Source organism: Pinus tabuliformis, chromosome J (genome assembly GCF_031772625.1).
Source record: "Pinus tabuliformis cultivar Carrire ecotype Pingquan chromosome J, CPIR1, whole genome shotgun sequence".
NCBI lineage: Eukaryota > Viridiplantae > Streptophyta > Pinopsida > Pinales > Pinaceae > Pinus > Pinus tabuliformis.
The window spans coordinates 364366611-364387364 of NC_142295.1; the positions used below are offsets into that span (position 1 = coordinate 364366611).

Below are 20754 nucleotides of genomic sequence, written 5' to 3' on the forward strand. Positions count from 1 at the left end.
GAGGGTTAGCCTCCCCCTTCCCTTCTCCACAACTTGGGTTGGGCCTGGAACGATGCCCTAGAGGTTGATGCAGCTAAAAAGAAAAGAAAAAGCATAATTTGGCCTCTCAATAGCAAATGTACCACAAAATGCAAAAGATGGCCGAGACATACAAATTTAGCACGTGGGCAAAAGCCACACATGAGTTCCACCCCTTTTTTTATGGCCATCAGCTTGGTTGCTATGGGCCCTAGATGAGCCCCCTCCATTAAGGAACCCATGATTGTCCCATCCGTTGGTCGACAATGAAATGCCCCACCTTAAAAAGGGGTACCTACTGCTATATCCTACGCAGCATGCTCTCATCCCCTAGAGACCCAAGAAGTTATGAAGAAAAATCAATTAAAGGCAAAAGGCATATGAAGAAGGGTGGAAAAACAAAGGTCGGGGTAACTCATGAGCCACGATTTGCTCCCTCCTACACTCATATACCCAGAGGTGGGCTTCCCTTGCTTCCCTTATTATCGCTGCCCTTGTACCATGGCATGTGGCTTGGAGCATTCCCCTGATCCCCACTTCGTTCCATTACTATATCATTTGCCACCTACCACTTGATGGGTGTACCATGGACATGTCACCCCCTTTAAAGGTTGAAAGCACCTAACAGGGTCCTTGGTTAACCCCCTTAATGAGCTTGGAGACACTTGTACAAGCCAAAGCCCACTATGAAAGGGCATGCCACCATGAAGTGACCATTGATTTCATGACTTGTAAGCTCTTTTACTGTATTATTCTAATGATTTGTTGTATTAGAGAGCAAGGGTATGCATTAGATCTTATGCAGGATTGCAGGTGGGTCTCCATTTGGGTCCTGGTCTCCCTATACGGGGTCCTAGCATTCTAGAGAGCCACATGACACTTGTAGGATGAGCATTGAGAGCCATGGGCCTCCACTATAGCAGAAATTACTTGATGGATCCCCAACACTGCTCGTTGATGGCTCGTGTTCCTCCTTTTGGATGAGGATGATGCACTTGGTTCACCATGCCTAGCTGGCTCTACACTTGCACCATACACCTTGCAGATGTTCACTGCAGGAGACAAAGGGAGGGCTTATATCATCATCCTAGCCCTTACAGATGGTTTACATGCATTTTCGATCCACTTGGAGACCTATGAGGATGTCCTTGTGCCCCCACACCCACTTGGGAGCACCACAGGCTTGGAAGACAAGGGGCCAACCCCTTTCCACTATGTTTGGAGTCCATTCTCACATCATGGCACACTTTGGACTTCATTAGGTCTTCTCAAAAGGCCCAACGACTCATTTTGTTGATCATTCTATCTTCTTGAGAAGAATACTTTTATGTTATTGAGCTATCTTGGTGGGCTTGTCACCAAGCGATGTTATTATGGCACAATATTTTGTTATTTGGGGCTTGATTAGGCCAATTAGGCAAATCAAACTCATTAGAGATTGTATAAATAAGATGAGAGGTGATTCATTTTTCTCATCATCACTTGGATTGGGATTTAGTAGCTACTTGAGAATTTCGCATTCCCTTTTTGGAGGACGAGTTTGGTTTCATGGACTGAATTTTGATGTTTGGATTCTATCTTTTTGATCTTGGAGCTTCATTATTGGCACAATTTGATGATTGGATATATTCATTTGTACATGTAAGTGATCTCTTTCATGCTTATTCTTGTTATTTAATTTGTCACTTGAAATGACGCTGGGATTTTCGCTATATAAGTTTGAAATTTACTACTTTTCTATGCAAAATTGTGGAAGTTTTGATCTTTTGTAGCGTTGCATCATGGCATGGGCCATATATGAATGGGTGAATGTTCCTAGAGATTATTGTTGTTGAATACATCTTGATAAGTCATCAATTATTGCATATTGTGTTAGAAAATCAGAATCGCAGAAATATTTTTTTATATAGATAATTACTTGTGATTCTTTTATCTTTATGTTCTTCTTTTATCTTTTAGTTCATCAAGCAATTACCAAAACAATAACATAAGGACAACATATGTAGGCGGACAACCAGGGAAAAACCCCTATCTAGGGGAAAACCCAGTCAACAATTCTTCCTTCAATAGTTTCTCGAGATAATCCAAGATTCTAGACCTAGATAGAGACTCCCTCCACACCAAGTCAACCCTCAATCCTTCTTGCAGATGACAACCCTTTCAAAGCAACTTCGACCTGGCAGCATCAGTAGTAGCTTCGACCTAGCAGATGTAGCAGCAACAACTTCGACCAAACTTGGAGAACTTTGAACTCCCTTGATACACCTCGAAATTGAGTGAGTTGTTCCAAAATTTCGATTTTGAGGCCTTCTATCTTCCTCTAGAAACTCGCACTTCTTTCTAGCTCCCTTTCCAGCCCTTAAACAATTTCTCATTTTTCTAATTTACAGCTTCAGAGATCAAACTATGTGAGAGAGAATGAGATGATCCAAACAAATTCAAACTCCTTGTATTTATAGCCTTCTAGGGAGGTCAAATTACTTGTCTTGAGGTTGACTTGGTGTGGAGGAGACTAAATTCATTTTTGACTCAAAAATAATTCTTTTTACATGATCCGAAAGCCCAAGAAGGGTCTCTTTAAATGTACAATGACTCTAATGACTCGGAATAAATCCTAGAAGTCCTCAATGGGGACTTTGACCTAAAATATCATGACCCAAGCATGAAACCCATGCTTTAATAAGTCATAATAATAATAATAAAAATATTTTCTTCATTCTTTTGATAAGTACATCTTAAATACATTTATGAAGATCGAACCTAGTTACAAATTTCAACGCTCCCTCTTAACTAGGGAGGTATTCATCATTACAAGTACAAGGAAGATCTCAGAACACATGAACCATGAAGAACTTTAGGCACCACAATGCCATGTGCTAGATTCCTGACCAGGGAACCCTACCCAAGGCTCTCCAACAATTTAGGCATTACAATGCCATGGACTAGATTCTTGACAAGGGCAATCTATCCAAGTGGGACTAAGATGGACTAAAGCTTTTAGCCTTTCTAGGTACCATCAGGCTTACTTACTAACCATTAACCCAGGGATTTAGGTGCGTATCCGAGGTCAGAGCTCCATGACCAACACCACCCTCCCTAATTCAGGAACTATTTATCAACACATAGTGCCGACGAGATGTCCTCCTAGGCAATGTTTCACTCACAAAGCCTCAACTTCCCGATCGGTAACAAATCCTTCCCTATCCAATCAAGTTGATCGTCAACTCTAAACATGTAAATACAGGCTATCAAACTTCCGAGAGATTGATCTGTACACACACAACCCCAATTAGCAACAAACTTTCAAATGTACGTAAATAGATACAAACCTTCGGGGTCTTCTAGACAACTTGATGTTGCTTCACAATTTTTCATAGTAGGACTTAGAGCTTTTCCAGTGAATCTTGACAGAAGATTCCTCAACCGTATAACTTCCTTTCCTACTTCTCATGCAACAACATATTCCACAAATCGATCTGACTTTTCTTATCATAGCAACCCTTCAAAATACATTCTCTAATTTTCTTCTCTCACTCATGGCCTTCACTAAAACCTACGGTTGTTAATCCTGGTCTAGTGCATGACACATGAAGTAGAGAACCATATCCATCACTCCTTAACCAGGGAGGATCTAATCATTCCTATACAAGGAATATACCCAAGTTCCCTCTTAACTTAGGGAGATTTCTTTCATTCAAGTTCCCTCTTAACCTAGGGAGATTCCTTTCATCCGTGCTCCCTCTCAATCTTGGGAGATTTCTTTCATTCAAGCTCCCTCCTAATATAGGGAGATTTCATCCAGACTCCTCCTTATCTTATGGAGTTCTACTTCTTTTCTATGACATCGAAGAATCTTTCATGGCTTCCATGCTTCATCAAAGTTATCATGATCATTGTCATTCATATCATGCTTATTATATCAACTTTTCGTTATGAACATCTTCACCATCTTGAAGATCATGTACCTGCACAACTTAGATATTAACCATATCAAAATCATGAAAGCATTGAACTTTATATATTAGATGCCCAAACTTAATTGCAAACAAGAGACACTTACTCGACAACTCCTTGTTAGGGTTTTTGTCATAAACCGTAGTCTATATCATCAAGACTTTGAACATTTCATAACAACCTTCGTTACATCTAGAGTTTCAATGTTTCTTTCAAAGGTATGACATACCCTACTATATCATATTGCAAACCCTAGAAACAATTCAGACAAATATAGATCTACAATGTATCTAACAACTTTCAGAATTCATATGTTAGACTTCCTACTAGGATTTCATACAAACCCTTCCATACATGAGATTTTAAAAATGAAGCATAGCTTAATCAACGACATGACTAGCTTCCACTAGGGTTTTATGCAAGCCCTAATTTTTCTCAAACTATCAAACATTAATCATAACAAAAACTTCAGACTTCAACAATCTTACACAAATCTCAAATTATCACATGGTCGTCACATATCAGAGATTTGGACTTCCACTAAGGTTTAATTACAAAACCCTATAATTTACAAAACTATCATCCTAGAGGATCAAACTTTGACTAGGGCTTAGTTCCAAACCCTAGGGCTCATGACCATAAACAATTAGGTCAACTCATATATCTAGGATTCTATCATCATGCACAAGCATATCATAACATGTGTTAGTCAAACCCAACTACACATATCAATAAGAGTTAGACATATAACAAACTTGATCGGACTAGGGTTTGATGGGACAAACACACACATATCAAGGATTTCATTTCTAAGAGACTAAGACATTATAAGGGTCTTGCTTACACACCCTGCCAAACCCTAAATATATAGGGTTTCAATAGAAGAACATAGCAAACCTTAAATTACTGATATTTCAAAGGTTTGGGATTTCAGACATTGCGATTCAACCCTAACAAGTTAGGGTTTTCATAACCATACCAAAAACCCCAAACATGACATCATCAAAGCATCAAGCATTTTCTCCAGACTTTAACAATAACCCTAAGTAGGCTAGGGTTTCCACATCATCAACATACCCTTAAGTTAGGGTTTTCAGAATGAACCTTTCTAGGGTTCCACAAAAGTAATCAAAGATGTGAGGAGGGTGGATTTATCTAATGATGAATCTCCTAATCAAGAATCTTTAATATTCAAGAGAGCTACACAAAAAGATGTTAGTAATAGTTTAGCAAGAATGAATGTGGAGAGAGCAAAACTTGTACTTCAAAACATACCTCTTGTTTCTTAACAAACCTTGTAATTCCAATGCTTTGTTTTTGAGAGGCCTTCTTCCTTGAGTCTTCAGCAAATTTTCCTAAACAAGGAAAATAATAGTAGAAATGTGATTAGTATTTAGTGCAAACAACCTTAGATAAGTAAGGGAAACCAAATATAAAAGATAATACAATGAGTAAGATACGTATCTTTGGAAAGTGGTGAGGGCTCCCTCTTAATAGAGTCCCTAACAAATAGGTCTTTGACTTCGGAACCTTCCATCTTGTTCTTCTTTGGTGAAACTTCTTCGACAAAGATTGCTTGATCCCTGTTCCTTCTTTTATTCCCCAGATTCTTAGGATAATCCCTTTTATAGTGACCCATCTTATGATAACTGTAACATTAGCCCTTTGGAATTCTTGAAGTTTCCTTTCTTCTTGTGATGAGCGGAACAATCATTCGAGATTTTCTCTTCTTCACTCTCCTTGTTGATTACTAAAGATATTCTGACTCCTCCTTGAATGCATGCATTCCATCCACTATTAGGCTTGTGGCCAAAATCTTTGTTTTCTTTGCTTCACTTGATTCATCTGCAGGGTTCTTTACTTTTCCTTCAACTAGATCCAAAAATTTATTATTTTCGAGGATTAGATCTATCCTCTTTTTCCATGACATGTAATTTGATGCTCCTTCTAATTTGTTCTCTCCGTTTATGGTGTTAGACATTGTCCTTGAAGATAGTGAGCTTCTTCTCTTATAAGAGCTCCTTATATAATCCCTAAATCAATCATTTAGATCCCTTCTAGTAGATACTCAAGACTGACTTTTTCCTCCTTCACCTTAGCTCTGATACCATGTTAGAAAATCAGAAAGGCAGAAAGATTTTCTTATATAGATAGTTACTTGTGATTATTTTATCTTTTAGTTCATCAAGCAATTACCAAAACAATAACACAAGGACAACAGATGTAGGCAGACAGCCAGGGAAAAACCCCTATCTAGGGGAAACCAGTCAACCATTCTTCCTTCAATAGTTTCGTGAGATAATCCAAGACTCTAGACCCAAACAAAGACTCCCTCCACACTAAGTCAACCCTCAATCCTTTTTGTAGGTGACAACCCTTCCAAATCAACTTCGATCTAGCAACATCAATAGCAACTTCGACCCAACAAATGTAGCAACAACAACATCGACCAAACTTGGAGAACTTCAATCTCCCTTGATACACCTCAGAATTGAGTGAGAGTTATTTCAAAATTTAGATTTTGAGGCCTTCTATCTTCCTCCAGAAACTCACACTTCTTTCTGGCTCCTTTTCCAGCCCTTAAATAATTTTGCATTTTTCCAGCTTCCAACTTCAGAGGTCGACCTATGTGAGAGAGAATGAGATGATCCAAATGAATTCGAAATCCTTGCATTTATAGCCTTCTAGGGAGGTCAAATTACTTGTCTTGAGGTTGACTTGGTGTGGAGTAGACTAAATTCATTTTTGACTCAAATAATTCTTTTTACATGATCTGAAAGCCCAAGAAGGGTCTCTTTAAATGTACAATGACTCTAATGACTCGGAATAAATCCTAGAAGTCCTCAATGGGGACTTTGACCTAAAACTTGATGACCCAAGCATGAAACCCATGGTTTTATAAGTCATAATAATAATAATAAAAATATTTTCTTCATTCTTTTGATAAGTACATCTTAAATACATTTATGAAGATCGAACCTAGTGACAAATTTCGACACTCCGTCTTAACTAGGGAGGTATTCATTAGTGCAAGTACAAGGAAGATCTTAGAACACATGAACCATGAAGAACTTTAGGCACTGCAATGCCATGGACTAGATTCCTGACTAGGGCAATCTATCGAAGTGGGACTAAGATGGACAAAATCTTTCAGCCTTTCTAGGTACCATTAGGCTTATTTACTAACCATCAACCTAGGGATCCAGGTGCATATCTGAGGTCAGAGCTCCATGAACAACGCCTCCCTCCCTACTTCAGAAACTAGACATCAACGCATAATGCTGGCCAGATGTCCTCCCAGGCAATGTTTCACTCACAAAGTCTCAACTTCCTGATCGGTAACAAAACCTTCTTGATCAAACAAATCTTTCCAATCAAATTGATTGTCAACTCTAAACATGTAAAGACTTGCTATCAAACTTCCAAGAGATTTATCTGTACAAACACAACCCCAATTAGCAACAAACTTTCAAATGTACATAAACAGATACAAACCTCCAGGGTCTTCTAGACAACTTGTAAAATTTTGTAGATGTTCTATGCTAAGAGCAATTTCACTTTTCTCACAGCAATCATACAAGTAGATAAGCAAAATGCAGATAGAACATATAAGCAGATCTTACAGAAGACAAATCAGAAACAAGAAAAATGTATGTGTTCGTTTCGGCGGTCAACAGGATGCTTCAACTAGCAAAGTCTCCTTTGGTCAGCCAGCCCAGCATGTGTCACAACAACCCTCCAACCAGTAGATGAGTCAACCCAAGTCAGTTCTACAAAAGTCAACGCTGTCCTGAAAAGTCAACGCAGGGGCAGCAAGCTAAAAGTCAATGCAGCAGCAAAACGGTCAACCCTTTGACCTCGATTTTTGTGCCAGGTAGTACGGCCTTCAAAAATCAAACCTCCCACAAGTTTTCAGCTTGTTTGGACCAAGCGTTGACCAAAGTCAACGCTGGTCAAACTTCTGCAAAACCCTAGCAGCAGAAACCCTAGCAACAGAAAAATCCTCTTCGTCCTTCCCACGTGTGGCTGAAATTCGTCCTCCAGGTAGCTCGTACTTTTAGGATGAGAGAGGAAGATGTGAGTTGTGTTGTTGAAATTCTCTCCAACTTTTCCTGTATATATATACATCAATGAGGGTGTGTGACACATCTGTTGGGCATGTGAGCCTACATTACAAAACTGGCTGACCTTGCACATATAATTAATTAAGAATAATAAATTCAAAATATAAGTTCTGCTCATCGGATTAAGACTATTTTTATATGGATTTTACACCTCTCAGAAAGAGGAATCCAACAAAAATATTAGCCTCTTAATCTGAGCATCAGAACATGGAGTTTGGACCTAGTTGTCCAAATTTAACACTCCCTCTCAACTAGGGAGAACTCCATCTATTAGTGCAATTAACATCGTGAGTCATCCCACCGAAACTTGCTTTGCTGGCTTCTTTATTTCAGAACAGAAGTGGGTCAGTCACAAAGACATCATTCCCCGACTGACATAATCAGTCCAGAGGTCCCAGACCTCACAAATCTTGATCCCAGATCAAGTGGTTGGACCATGCCATCCTAGATAGAGAGTACGGCAATCTCTGATGCGTCCATCAGTCTTTGCTAATAGTCTCTAGCTTTTCCACACCTCATTGGCCAAATGAGAGGTACTTCCCATGAGCCCTGAACTCAATGGGTAGGATGCATACGGGGCACAGATTAAATGAGTGGCGAACCAGCTCAATAATCACAAGGGTGGGGCAGAAGCATTATGAGTGCTTATAGCTCCGAGAAGCTATCCCCAAAGCCCCCCAGAGCTCCTAGAGCTCATCGTCCAACAAGACCCACATCATAGGGTCTTTCCACGACACCAAGACTCTCACGGAAGGTTAGGAACTTGACCTTCCCCAGGGGCTTAGTGAGAATATCCACGACCTGCTCATCAGTTCCTATATGATCGAGCCTTACGGCGCCTTGCTGTACCATATCCCGGATAAAGTGGTACCTGATATCAATATGCTTGGATCGGTCGTGGAACACAGGATTCTCAGTCATATGAATCCCACTCTGATTATCACAGAGTATTACAGTGGTATCTAGCACATGTTGGAACAACTCACTGAAGAGCTTCCTCAACCAAACTGCTTCACAACAGGCCATACTAGCAGCAATGTATTCGGCCTCCGCGGTGCTCAAAGCCACCGACTTCTGCTTCCTGCTCATCCATGAGATCGAAGCAGAACCAAGATTGAAACAGCATCCAGATGTGCTCTTACGATCCACCACACTGCCAGCCCAATCGGCATCAGTATATCCCCGGAGTATCACACTCCCGGCAGTGTATCTCAGCCCATGGTTTATCGTGCCCCGAAGATATCTCAAAAGATTCTTGGCACCAACCCAGTGAAAATGATGAGGCTCAACCATCTGTTGACTCAAAGTATTCACTGCAAAACATATGTCCGGACGGGTGTTCACAAAGAACATCAAAGCTCCTATGAGTTGACGATACTCAGTAGGATTTGCCAAGATAGGCCCTGCAGCGCTGCCACTCAACTTCTTAAAGTTGAGTTCCAATGGTGTCGACACGGACTTACAGTCCACCATCCCAAATCTTTCTAGAAGCTTCACAATATACTTTCCTTGAGAAAGGAAAATCTCTCCAGGTCTCTGCCAGACCTCCAGGCCTAGGAAATAGTGCATCAGTCCTAGGTCTTTCATCTCGAACTTAGCAGCAAGCTCCCTCTTACATTGATGAATGAGAGGGTCACCACCTGTCAGGAAGAGGTCGTCCACATACAGCACTAGAATGAGAGGCTTTCCTTCCACAACCTTAAAGTAAAGGTTTGGATCAGCATTGCTTCGAGTGGAGCCCAGCTTCATCAAGTAACTATCCATCCTCTCATACCAAGCTCTGGGTGCTTGCTTTAACCCATAGAGGGCTTTCTTCAACCTGCAGACATAAGTGTCTTGATCTTGAACTTCGAATCCCAGAGGTTGTTCTACATACACCTCTTCCTTTATTGCACCATGCAGAAAAGCGGTCTTGACATCCATCTGATGAAGACTCCATCCTTGCGTAGCAGCAACGCTAAGATGGATCGGATGGTGGTATATCGAGCCACAGGTGCAAATATACCGTCATAGTCAATTCTCAATCATCATGGATCTGCACCTCAATGACTGTAATGTTGCTCTCATTATACAGCATCACATTGCTACCCCAAATCAACAAGAATGACAGATCTGGTCTTTTCATTGTAATATACTCCTAGTGGAGATTCATATTTTCTTTGCTGTCTATGCATCATCACGCTGCATGCTACCCATGCTGCCTTTGCATCATCACGTTGCAACACTACAACACTGTCAGATCTGCACTAATTGAGGCTTACGATCACCCAATCAAGCCTCCAAATTTGCTCCCACAGGTTGCCCAACCATCTGATCCAAAACTGATCAAATTCCTTGACCCAACACAAGGCATAAATTGTTGTTCCAATCTGTTTTCGCTGCTGCTCCTAATTGTGACTGGTTAGGGCATCCATATGCTGCAACAGCCCTTAACCAAGTCACCAAACAGCCTTCAAAAACTACGTGCTACCCTTGTATAAGTCCTCTGCATCCACGCTGTTGATTAGGGCTCAATCTAGCCCCAAAACAGTCCCACGCAATGCCTTTTCAGTGGGGTAAGGGCCTGCGGCCTACCACAGGTGGCTTCCTGTACCCACGGCCTGCTGAAACAGAGTTTCCAGCCCGCACATAATATTCAAATCAACCCAGAATTTTGTCTCCTTTATTGAGGCCTTTCTGCTGGTTAATTTTCACTCCAAAACAGTCATAGGAGTGACCTAAACGTCCCCTCTTCCTTCACTGGAAATGCCCTTACCTGCACCCAATAAAACAGAGATTTAGGGCCCAATATACTGCAGATTTAGGGCTCCTATTCTTAGCGTGTAAGGGCCTCTTGGGACAGCGTATAAGGGCTCTTTAGAACTGCGGATTCTCCTCTAGATCTCTCTGTCCACAAAACCCAAACACGTGGAGAGAGTGCAGTGGTAGTCTCCCTCTTAATGCCAGCTTCTCTGCAAAAGTCTTTGAACTCATTTGACTCATATTCAGTGCCATTGTTAGTCCTCAAAATCTTGATCTTCTTTCCGGTCATATTTTCCACCAAGGCTTTGAAGGTACGGAACCACATGAAAGCCTCATCCTTCTTCTTCAAGAAGTATATCCAGGTTTTGCGAGAGAAGTCATCAGTAAATGTCATATAGTAAGAACATCCCCCCAGGGATGTTACAGGCAACATACCGGAAAGATCAGAATGGACCAGTTGCAATATCTCAGATGTCTTTGTGACACTTGAGGGGAAAGGTCCCCTTGTATGTTTTCCTACAGCACAGCCCTTACATACACCTTTATGATTATTTCCAAAATCAGGCATCCCTGTCACCACCTTCCTTGCATCTAGACGCCTGAACATAGGAGCATTCTTAAGCATATCAGGTATAACCATAAACTTGACTTTGCTGCCTTGAATAAAGACATGCTCCAATTGGGATACTTTTCCATCCTGTCACTGTTGTTCATGGACTGAGCTTTGATTACGGGTTAGGGCTTCAACTGAAACCTACAGCAGCCCACTACATAATTTGATGCAGCTTCCTTCCCTTTATCAGATCTGGGAACTCGCTCTCCTAGATGACTATTCCTGCACCCTTTTTAAGCTTGATTAGACCTCTAAACAACTGCTACAGGACTGCAGCAAGCTCACCATAGGTATGTCTCCTATTTAGAAGAATTCCCAGCCATAACTATCCCAGAAAAGCCTTCTTCTATTGCTGCCTCCCTTTTATAAGCTCCTATCCTCCAAGCTGATTGACCTATCAATCAAAACATTACCAAGGAGTCATCTACAACCACCTTGCTGTTGCCTCCTTGTCATGATTTCTGTGCTTTACTGCTGTAGCTTCTTATCTCTGGTTAGGGCATCCAAAAACCCTCCAAAAATCTACCACAACAGTCCTCCAACCACTGTGTTCCCTTGTCACCCTTTGCTATCCTTCTAGGCTTCCAATCTGCTGTTGTATGTCCCAAAGAAACCACCTCAAGGCACCCAACAGATCTCGGATCTGCTACAGCAAGGAGTTTGACATTTAGACAAGGGTTTACACCTTTAGTTTGGGCTGCGGTGTCTCCTTAGGAGCTGCGGCTAGGCGAGAGGACCCTTACTAGGTCTCTCGGCCTCTCAACAAACCTCCACGCATGCTGCTGTAACATCATCACCTGCGGCCCAAAACAGAATACCCAAATACTGTAACTATGCACAGAAAACCCTTTAACCTTACCGCTGATCTGTGTTTTTGTTTAGCAAGGGAGACATGCCACAAACTGTCCACACATCTGCTCTTTAGGTACCTTCTAGCTGTGGCTTTCTCCACAGAGAAATCTGCACCAAAACGCAGAGAAGAACCTCTCCTAAACTTGGCTGCACTCTCCTCATCCTTGCCTCAGATCCACACTTCAAACGTAGAGGTGTTCTTAACCTTTTTGATTCTCTTCTTATACTTGTGTTTAGCAGCAGAGGCATTTGATGGAGGTTCTTGAATCTTCCCTGTCACATGATCTAGGAGATCATGATCTTCTAATTTGAGATCTAATAACATCTTCCAGGCATGGAAGTCATCACTTCCAGTCAGCTTGTCATTCTCCCTGAATTCAAGCTTAGAGGAATCCATTTCCTTCGATGATGATTGCTATAGATAGAGTTTGTCTTCACCTCAGCTCCGATACCATGTAAAATTTTGTAGATGTTCTATGCTAAGAGCAATTTCACTTTTCTCACAGCAATCATACAAGTAGATAAGCAAAATGCAGATAGAACATATAAGCAGATCTTACAGAAGACAAATCAGAAACAAGAAAAATGTATGTGTTCGTTTCGGCGGTCAACAGGATGCTTCAACCAGCAAAGTCTCCTTTGGTCAGCCAGCCCAGCATGTGTCACAACAACCCTCCAACCAGTAGATGAGTCAACCCAAGTCAGTTCTACAAAAGTCAACGCTGTCCTGAAAAGTCAACGCAGGGGCAGCAAGCTAAAAGTCAATGCAGCAGCAAAACGGTCAACCCTTTGACCTCGATTTTTGTGCCAGGTAGTACGGCCTTCAAAAATCAAACCTCCCACAAGTTTTCAGCTTGTTTGGACCAAGCGTTGACCAAAGTCAACGCTGGTCAAACTTCTGCAAAACCCTAGCAGCAGAAACCCTAGCAGCAGAAAAATCCTCTTCATCCTTCCCACGTGTGGCTGAAATTCGTCCTCCAGGTAGCTCGTACTTTTAGGATGAGAGAGGAAGATGTGAGTTGTGTTGTTGAAATTCTCTCCAACTTTTCCTGTATATATATACATCAATGAGGGTGTGTGACACATCTGTTGGGCATGTGAGCCTACATTACAAAACTGGCTGACCTTGCACATATAATTTATTAAGAATAATAAATTCAAAATATAAGTTCTGCTCATCGGATTAAGACTATTTTTATATGGATTTTACACCTCTCAAAAAGAGGAATCCAACAAAAATATTAGCCTCTTAATCTGAGCATCAGAACATGGAGTTTGGACCTAGTTGTCCAAATTTAACACAACTTGATGTTGCTTCTCATTTTTCATAGTAGGACTTAGAGCTTTTCCAATGAATCTTGATAGAAGATTCCTCAACCTTGTAGCTTCCCTTCCTACTTTTCATGCAGCAACGTATTCCACAAATCGATCTGACTTTTCTTATCTCGCAGCCCTTTAAAAAACATTCTCTAATTTTCTTCTCTCACTCATGGTCTTCACTAAAACTTTATGGTTGTTAGTCCTGGTCTAGTGCATGACACATGAAGTAGAGAACCCTCAACCCTGTCCTCATATCGAACACTGGTAGCCATTGTAGAATAACCCTAGAAGAGATTGAGACACTGAACTCAGAGCCTTTGTCCTAATACCTGTGTCAAATCTCTAGGCTTTGTATTCAGAGACCACTGCTCTCATACCATGTTAATTTCTTTAAACCCAGTTAAAAACTCACTGTCTCAACAAATAATAACAGATTTGAAATAAACAATGCTTTCTAATATAAGTTGTAACAATAAATATTCTGGGTTTTTAACCAAATAAACAATTGAAATGAAAATATTCAAAATCAATCACATGCAATCACATGCGACAAAGAATAACACAAATATACCGTGGAAACCCCAACGCGGGGAAAACCAACAAATGTTGGGCTTCTTATTTAGCTTCAGGAGAAATATTTATTTACAGTAAACTTACAAGAATTTTCTCCAGCAAATACGCAACAAAAGATCTCGGCCCTCTCTCTCACTCGGCCCTTGTACGACCCACACGTGTGGCCCAACAGAGGAATTTCTGTGCACATGGAAAGCTCGGCCTCACGGCCCAGGAGAAAACTCATCCTACTCACTTAAGATAACTTGGCCCACACGTGTCAAGGTAACTCGGCTTGTCTGTTGATATCGCTTTAGCTGGCTCGATCTAGCCTCTTCTCGTTCTCGCTACCAAATATTGCACTCTATTTAATCCCAACTTGTGCCAAAACAATTGTATTTCTCCTTTGGCTTGAATCCCCTATTAAAAAGATCAAACAATAATCTCAAGTGAAATACCTAATCTCAATGGTTGAGATAAAATCTTATTTTACTGAGATCAGCAGTCACAACTTAATCTGTCATTGACTTTATTTTCCCTTTTACGAAAAGGTACCCAACAATTAAATTAAACTGCCGTCTAAAGTCTTGACTTAGGAAATTCATTAATTAAATGCCATAGGAGATAATTAAGGTGACTTGCTGCATGTCATGGCGCTTGATCCATGCAGAATCACCTTCTAAGCTACAATCTCAACAATAACTATGCCAACATAGGGGGTTTGATCTGTGATGTCCAATGCTTATCTAATGCATATGCACTTTTCTTAGCTATTATAGGATAGATAATTTATCTTATATAATGCTTTCCTGTCTGTAATATGCTTGTTTATTATTTTAACTTCTGCTGCTAAATATGTTTATCTTTGGTGTTGTCTCCTGAGCCATGATTACTGATTCAGCTGTCTTGTTCCCCGCCTTTTATGGATGCGTACATCATTGCTTTATAAGAGTGCACATTGATTAATGCTTGTTTCTTTGCTTTGTGTAGATGGCCCGGTCAAAGAAAGCCTGTATTGTCTTTTTTGATGAAGTGGATGCCATAGGTGGTGCTCGCTTTGATGATGGTTTAGGTGGTGATAATGAAGTACAGAGAACTATGCTTGAAATAGTGAACCAGTTGGATGGTTTTGATGCTCGTGGAAACATCAAAGTTCTAATGGCTACAAACAGGTTTTAATTTTTTTTTCTTCCGTCAAGTATTTGGTAATTAATAGCTGTTAAACATATTGCACCTTGTTGAAAACACCTAGAGCTATGTGAACACATTTGGTTAAAATTATGCTTTCTTCAGTCTCTAAATCTTGTATTATTCTGTACTTTTTTTTTGTGGATGAGCATTTGTCGGTTGCGAAAGGATTTATTTTTCTCTCTTTTTTATTGTTTGCCTTGATAAAATATTGAAAGGAATTTCAAATTTCTTCTTGGCTGAAGCTATCCACAATGTGGTACCAATTTTTTTTTTAACCAAAGGTATGGATTGAGATTGCCTTCACGGGATCAACCATTTATCTGCTATGTTACCAGGTTTCGGATACGGATACAGATATGGATACGGATACGGATCCGCCAGTTTTTTGAAAATGCAAGATCCGGATCTGGCAAGGATACGTCACCTACAATATATATATATATATATATATATATTTTAAATTTTAAAAAACACTTTAGAGCTATTAATTAAATATTAGACAGTGGACACTTTATAATTATTGATTATATAACATATATCTATATGATATACATGCTAGAGATGACAAATATCATAATATGAAATATAATTATTAACTATATAAGTTTATAACTTTATAAAAAATCATTATTAAAGATATATAATATATATTATAACTTTATATTATATAAGAGGGAACAATAAAATATATATTAATATTAAATAAAGAGAATGCTAATATACTATTGTTATAAATCTACCATTTGTTGTTATATAATATAATAATTATAATACTATTTGGCATTTGATGTAATTAGTAAATTACTAATAGTTATAAATTGACTATATAATAGAATTCTGAATATTTCATAACTATAAAATTTAAATTGACTAAATAATACTAAATAGTTAACTGTTATATATATAGTCTATAGAATGTCATTCACTGTTATATAAACAATAATACCATTTGGCATTTGAATTTTGCAGGCCTTTAAAAACAAAATAAAAAAATCGACTATTTGGCATTTGCCTTTAAAAACAAAAACAAAAATTAAAATCGACCATTTGGCATTTGCGGGCCTTTAAAAAAAACAAAAAAACATACAATCGACCTTCCAAATAAAACAAAAAAAAATAAAAAACCGGACCATTTGTTGTGTATTTTATATGACATTTGAAAAAATAAAATTTTAACCTGTCAGCTGAGCAGCAATGGGCAGCAACGAGGTGGTGGCTGAGCACGGTGGCTAAGCGTTCCTGGCTGGGGCAACAACTGACTGATGGCAGCGTTCCTGGCTGGCGGAAATGGCTGACTGACGACGACTTCCTCGACTGCTTTGTCCCGACCAGTGACAGCTTGTTCAATGGCTATGTTGCTGTGCTCACTATTGCTGTATGGAGCAAGGCCCATTCAATATTCAACAATTGCTGGGTGGGATATTCAGTGTGAGTGCGGACAAAGGGGAGGGACCACGTCTATAAAACTAAAAGTAAAACCTAAAACCAAAAAACCTTAAACCTAAAGCGACAAACAGTCAGCCCAAAAGGTAAACTTAAAGCGACAAACAGTTACCCATTTGGGCGGTTCCAACAACTTGGCAAATTTGGCTCGGGATCTGTTTCCTCCGTCAATGAAGCGTTTCTTAAATAACAAAATCTGCACACATACGTATTTTAGCCGTATTTTGGTGGATCCGGATCCGGATCCGGTTCAAATTCGCGGAACTGCCATTCTGCACCCTCTCGATGCCGGATCCGGTAACTTAGTTTATTTGTGCCTGAAAGCTAAATCAAACAAGGTCTAAACTATAAACATATTTGGTCCAGAAGTGTATGGGCACCAATTCAAAGGCCTTTCTGTAAAGCCAGAAAACATGTCAAGATAGTTTGGCAAATGTATGCAGCGTGTCCAATCATAATAGTCCTGGAGTTGTTAGTTTCTCTGCAAACCTGGAACCCGACACCTAATTCCTAGCAGATTACAATTCTACTGATTAAATGCACAACTAGGTTCCTAACACGATAAATTTAGCGGAAGCAAAATATACCAATCTCAATCACAAAATAAGTGACAACAGATTTTATCCAATCGTAGTTTTTCATTAGAATTCTGAACTTACTTGGGCTCCCTACCTGGGAAAATGGCCCAACTGAGGAAATACATACAACAACTGGATCTAATCGAGCTGATCAAGTCCACCTTGGATGATCTGTATCTCCTTGCTGCCCTGTTCCTTGGAACCCACACACTCATTGAGATGCCTTTTTCAATCTTGTGTTGCTGTATGGTGTTTGTTTTCCCTTCTCCAAGCCTTTCTTTTATAATTTTACATTGAGCTAAATCCCTAACCCTAATCTCCAAAGTGATTGAAGGCCAAGATTAGATCTCACCTCACTTGAAATCAAGGGCTGAGATTAAAACATTATCACTAAAATAAATAATTTAAGATTATTTTAGCTCAATGAGCCAACATAATAATTATGTGCTTTTCCTAAGTTAGATTTAAAGTGGATTACTATAGCAATTTGCTCACATTAAGGAGATCTTGGGCAACTTCTGTATGCCTAGACACTTAGGCCTGTGCAGAAGTACCTGCCCAAATTACAAACATCAACACTCCCTCTTAGCGAGGGAGGTACTTTTGCCACTTGGAACTGACTTCAATTCTGGAACTGTATCGGCTGCCATCACTGCTCCATGCGAACTAGAAGCCTTTTCTGTTGTCTGGTCTAGAAACATCCTCGAAGTCGTGCTTTACTTGGCCTAGTTCCTAGAAGCCTTCTGCTCCTAAACATCATCTTAAATCATCTCGTACCAAGAGACCTTCTTGATAGATTTGGAGGAACCTATCGACTACTCCCCTCTTGAACCTGAAGGCTAACTTCCTCTGAGCTGCTTAACCTTCAGAGCTACCTATTCCTTCTTCTCTGTCACTACTTTGCTTTGTGCCATCGCTCAAATAGGCTGGCCCTTTAGCCTATACATGTTTCTCTCTCTAACTCCTATAACATATCCCTCTTTAGAGCTAGATCCCCTGCGTCTGATTGGTACCTTCCCATCCTTGAATGTAACATAGAACCGCTTCTCCATCATAGAGACTCAGAGGAAACTCCACTTGAGTTTTGGCACCCACAACACGTCCTTTACTTCCTTCCTGCCCCATGACTCAAGTTGATTTTGATAATGCTCTTGAAAATATCAGTGTCAGATAACTTTTGATCTCATCAAAGATAGGTTTTCGTATCAGAAACAACAAATGTTTGCATCATTCTGTTTATGACCTAGGGATTCCTTGTAGGAACAATAGCTATGGAGGCTCAGCATCTCATCAAGATGTTTGTAGTCATGCATGTAGTATGGAGCTAAAACTTTAAATTAAGCTTTTAATGTTGTGATGAGCAGTTGTCCCAGAAAACTCCTCTATGCGTTAAGAGTCTCAGAGCCTCTTGTTATGTATCCAAATGTTTAATTAGTAATTATACATGCATGCTTTCTTTTGAAGTCTTGTAAAAATTTATGAACAGTTCAAAAAAGTGTGGCGGCATTAGTGATAAAGAACTATAAAATTCCCTTGCGATTGGCATTAATAAATATGCATGGATCAGGTTTGCCCTTTTTTATAGATGACTAAAATTGACATGCACATAAAATATTAGCTTGTATATAGATATTAGAGATAACCAATAAATAAATTTGATATACTTTTATAATTACACAATGTAGAAAATATTAATGAATGGAGACATAGATCCCTTAGTGCATGGGGCTTCACAAATGCCTTAAAACTATCTATTGTCATCTTGCCAGCTTGAAATTCTTTTTCATCATTTTAGCACCACACATTAGTTGCATCTCCTCCTCAATTTGGGGTTACCTAGAATCTTCAGAATTTTGAGTTGTGTTTTATTTATTTTTTTATATTTCTTTCCCATTCTTTTTTTTACTTCTCTTGGAACAGTCCACAGCAAAAATATATATCTAAACTGTTGTGTGTTTTTTTTCTTTGTAATGGGATGAAATCTGAAAAGTATATCTTGGAATCTTGATATACTTCTTTTGTGAGATTTTCAGGCCTGACACTCTTGATCCTGCATTATTACGGCCTGGTCGGTTGGACAGAAAGGTTGAATTTGGCTTACCGGATTTGGAAAGCAGGACTCAGATTTTTAAGATTCATACACGTACCATGAATTGTGAGCGAGACATTCGTTTTGAGCTGCTTTCCCGGTTATGCCCCAATTCTACAGGTATCTTAATGCCACTGATACCTTGGTTTAATTGAAATAATGGTATTACATGATAGTCTTGAGATGGGATAGGCTGGCACAGTGAACTGATCATTTGGTACAAGATTGCATCATCATTCTTAGATTAACTTATTAGAAAGCACATTTCTAGAGAGGATTGCTATCATAGACTTCATTCAGGTGGGAGAGTTCAGAGATTTTTTGGACTTTGAAATATAGTTCAACCTGATTATGCAAGCTGTGAAACAATCAAATTTGTCTTATTATAGTAATTTTACCTCTGCTGGATCAATTCTGATATGTTGCTTGATGTGGCATTCGAACTCTGCCACAAGAATGAAAAGAAGCCCGAGTATTTATTGGTGGGTATGTTTTGATGTTTTGCAGGTGCTGACATCCGGAGTGTCTGCACTGAGGCTGGGATGTATGCTATTCGAGCACGTAGAAAGACTGTTACCGAGAAAGACTTTCTTGAAGCTGTGAATAAAGTCATTAAAGGATATCAAAAGTTTAGTGCGACACCCAAATACATGGTTTACAACTAAAATTTTGCTCCAATATTTAATGTCTTATATTTGATGATGGAACATGGCCATTCAACATCCTTACCATCTATGTTTAACTTGGTTGCTGTCGTAAGTTTCTGTAAATGGACTTGCATATTCATTATCAATTTATTGGGACCATACCAATCATACCGAGGCCAAAATTACAAAGCTTTTTTTGATCATTGATTGGGATTCAATTTCCATCATGATGGATATTTCGTGGATCATTAAAAATTATCTTGGCAGAAATGATTTTATTATGCTATTGGCACATACTATGCTTTTACTTGGAAGAAATGAAGGAATCCTGTCAATGCATCAAACTTGGACATTGTGGTTGTGTGCCTAATTTCTCTAATTGTCTCGTTTTCAGCTATCTGATTTGCACATTGGCAGTTTAGAATGTGAGGTAAAAAACTAATCAGATTTTTGGATTTAAATGGTTTGATGTGCTTTAAATTAGGAAACAGGTTCTGTGTCCATCTTGTGCAAAGGACAAGAAGAACCTTTTGGGTTTCCTTGGTAATTGCTTGTTTAATGTTTTTGTCACAAACATCCGAGGCAAACAATGAACACCAATTAGATTATTCTACAACTGATTTAGGTTCTT

General features: G+C 39.5%; 1 protein-coding gene across 1 annotated transcript in view; it reads left to right on the top strand.

Moving 5' to 3' along the window:
• LOC149227249 (26S proteasome regulatory subunit 7-like) overlaps positions 1–20473 on the top strand; it is a 101152-nt gene extending 80679 nt beyond the window's left edge. Inside the window, exons 8-10 of the mRNA XM_089377728.1 lie at positions 15166–15347; positions 19421–19596; positions 19984–20473. Of these exons, the coding sequence (XP_089233854.1) occupies positions 15166–15347; positions 19421–19596; positions 19984–20141 (516 nt within the window). The 3' untranslated portion in view covers positions 20142–20473. The remainder of the gene's footprint in view (positions 1–15165; positions 15348–19420; positions 19597–19983) is intronic.
• The last annotated feature ends 281 nt before the right edge of the window (positions 20474–20754 follow it).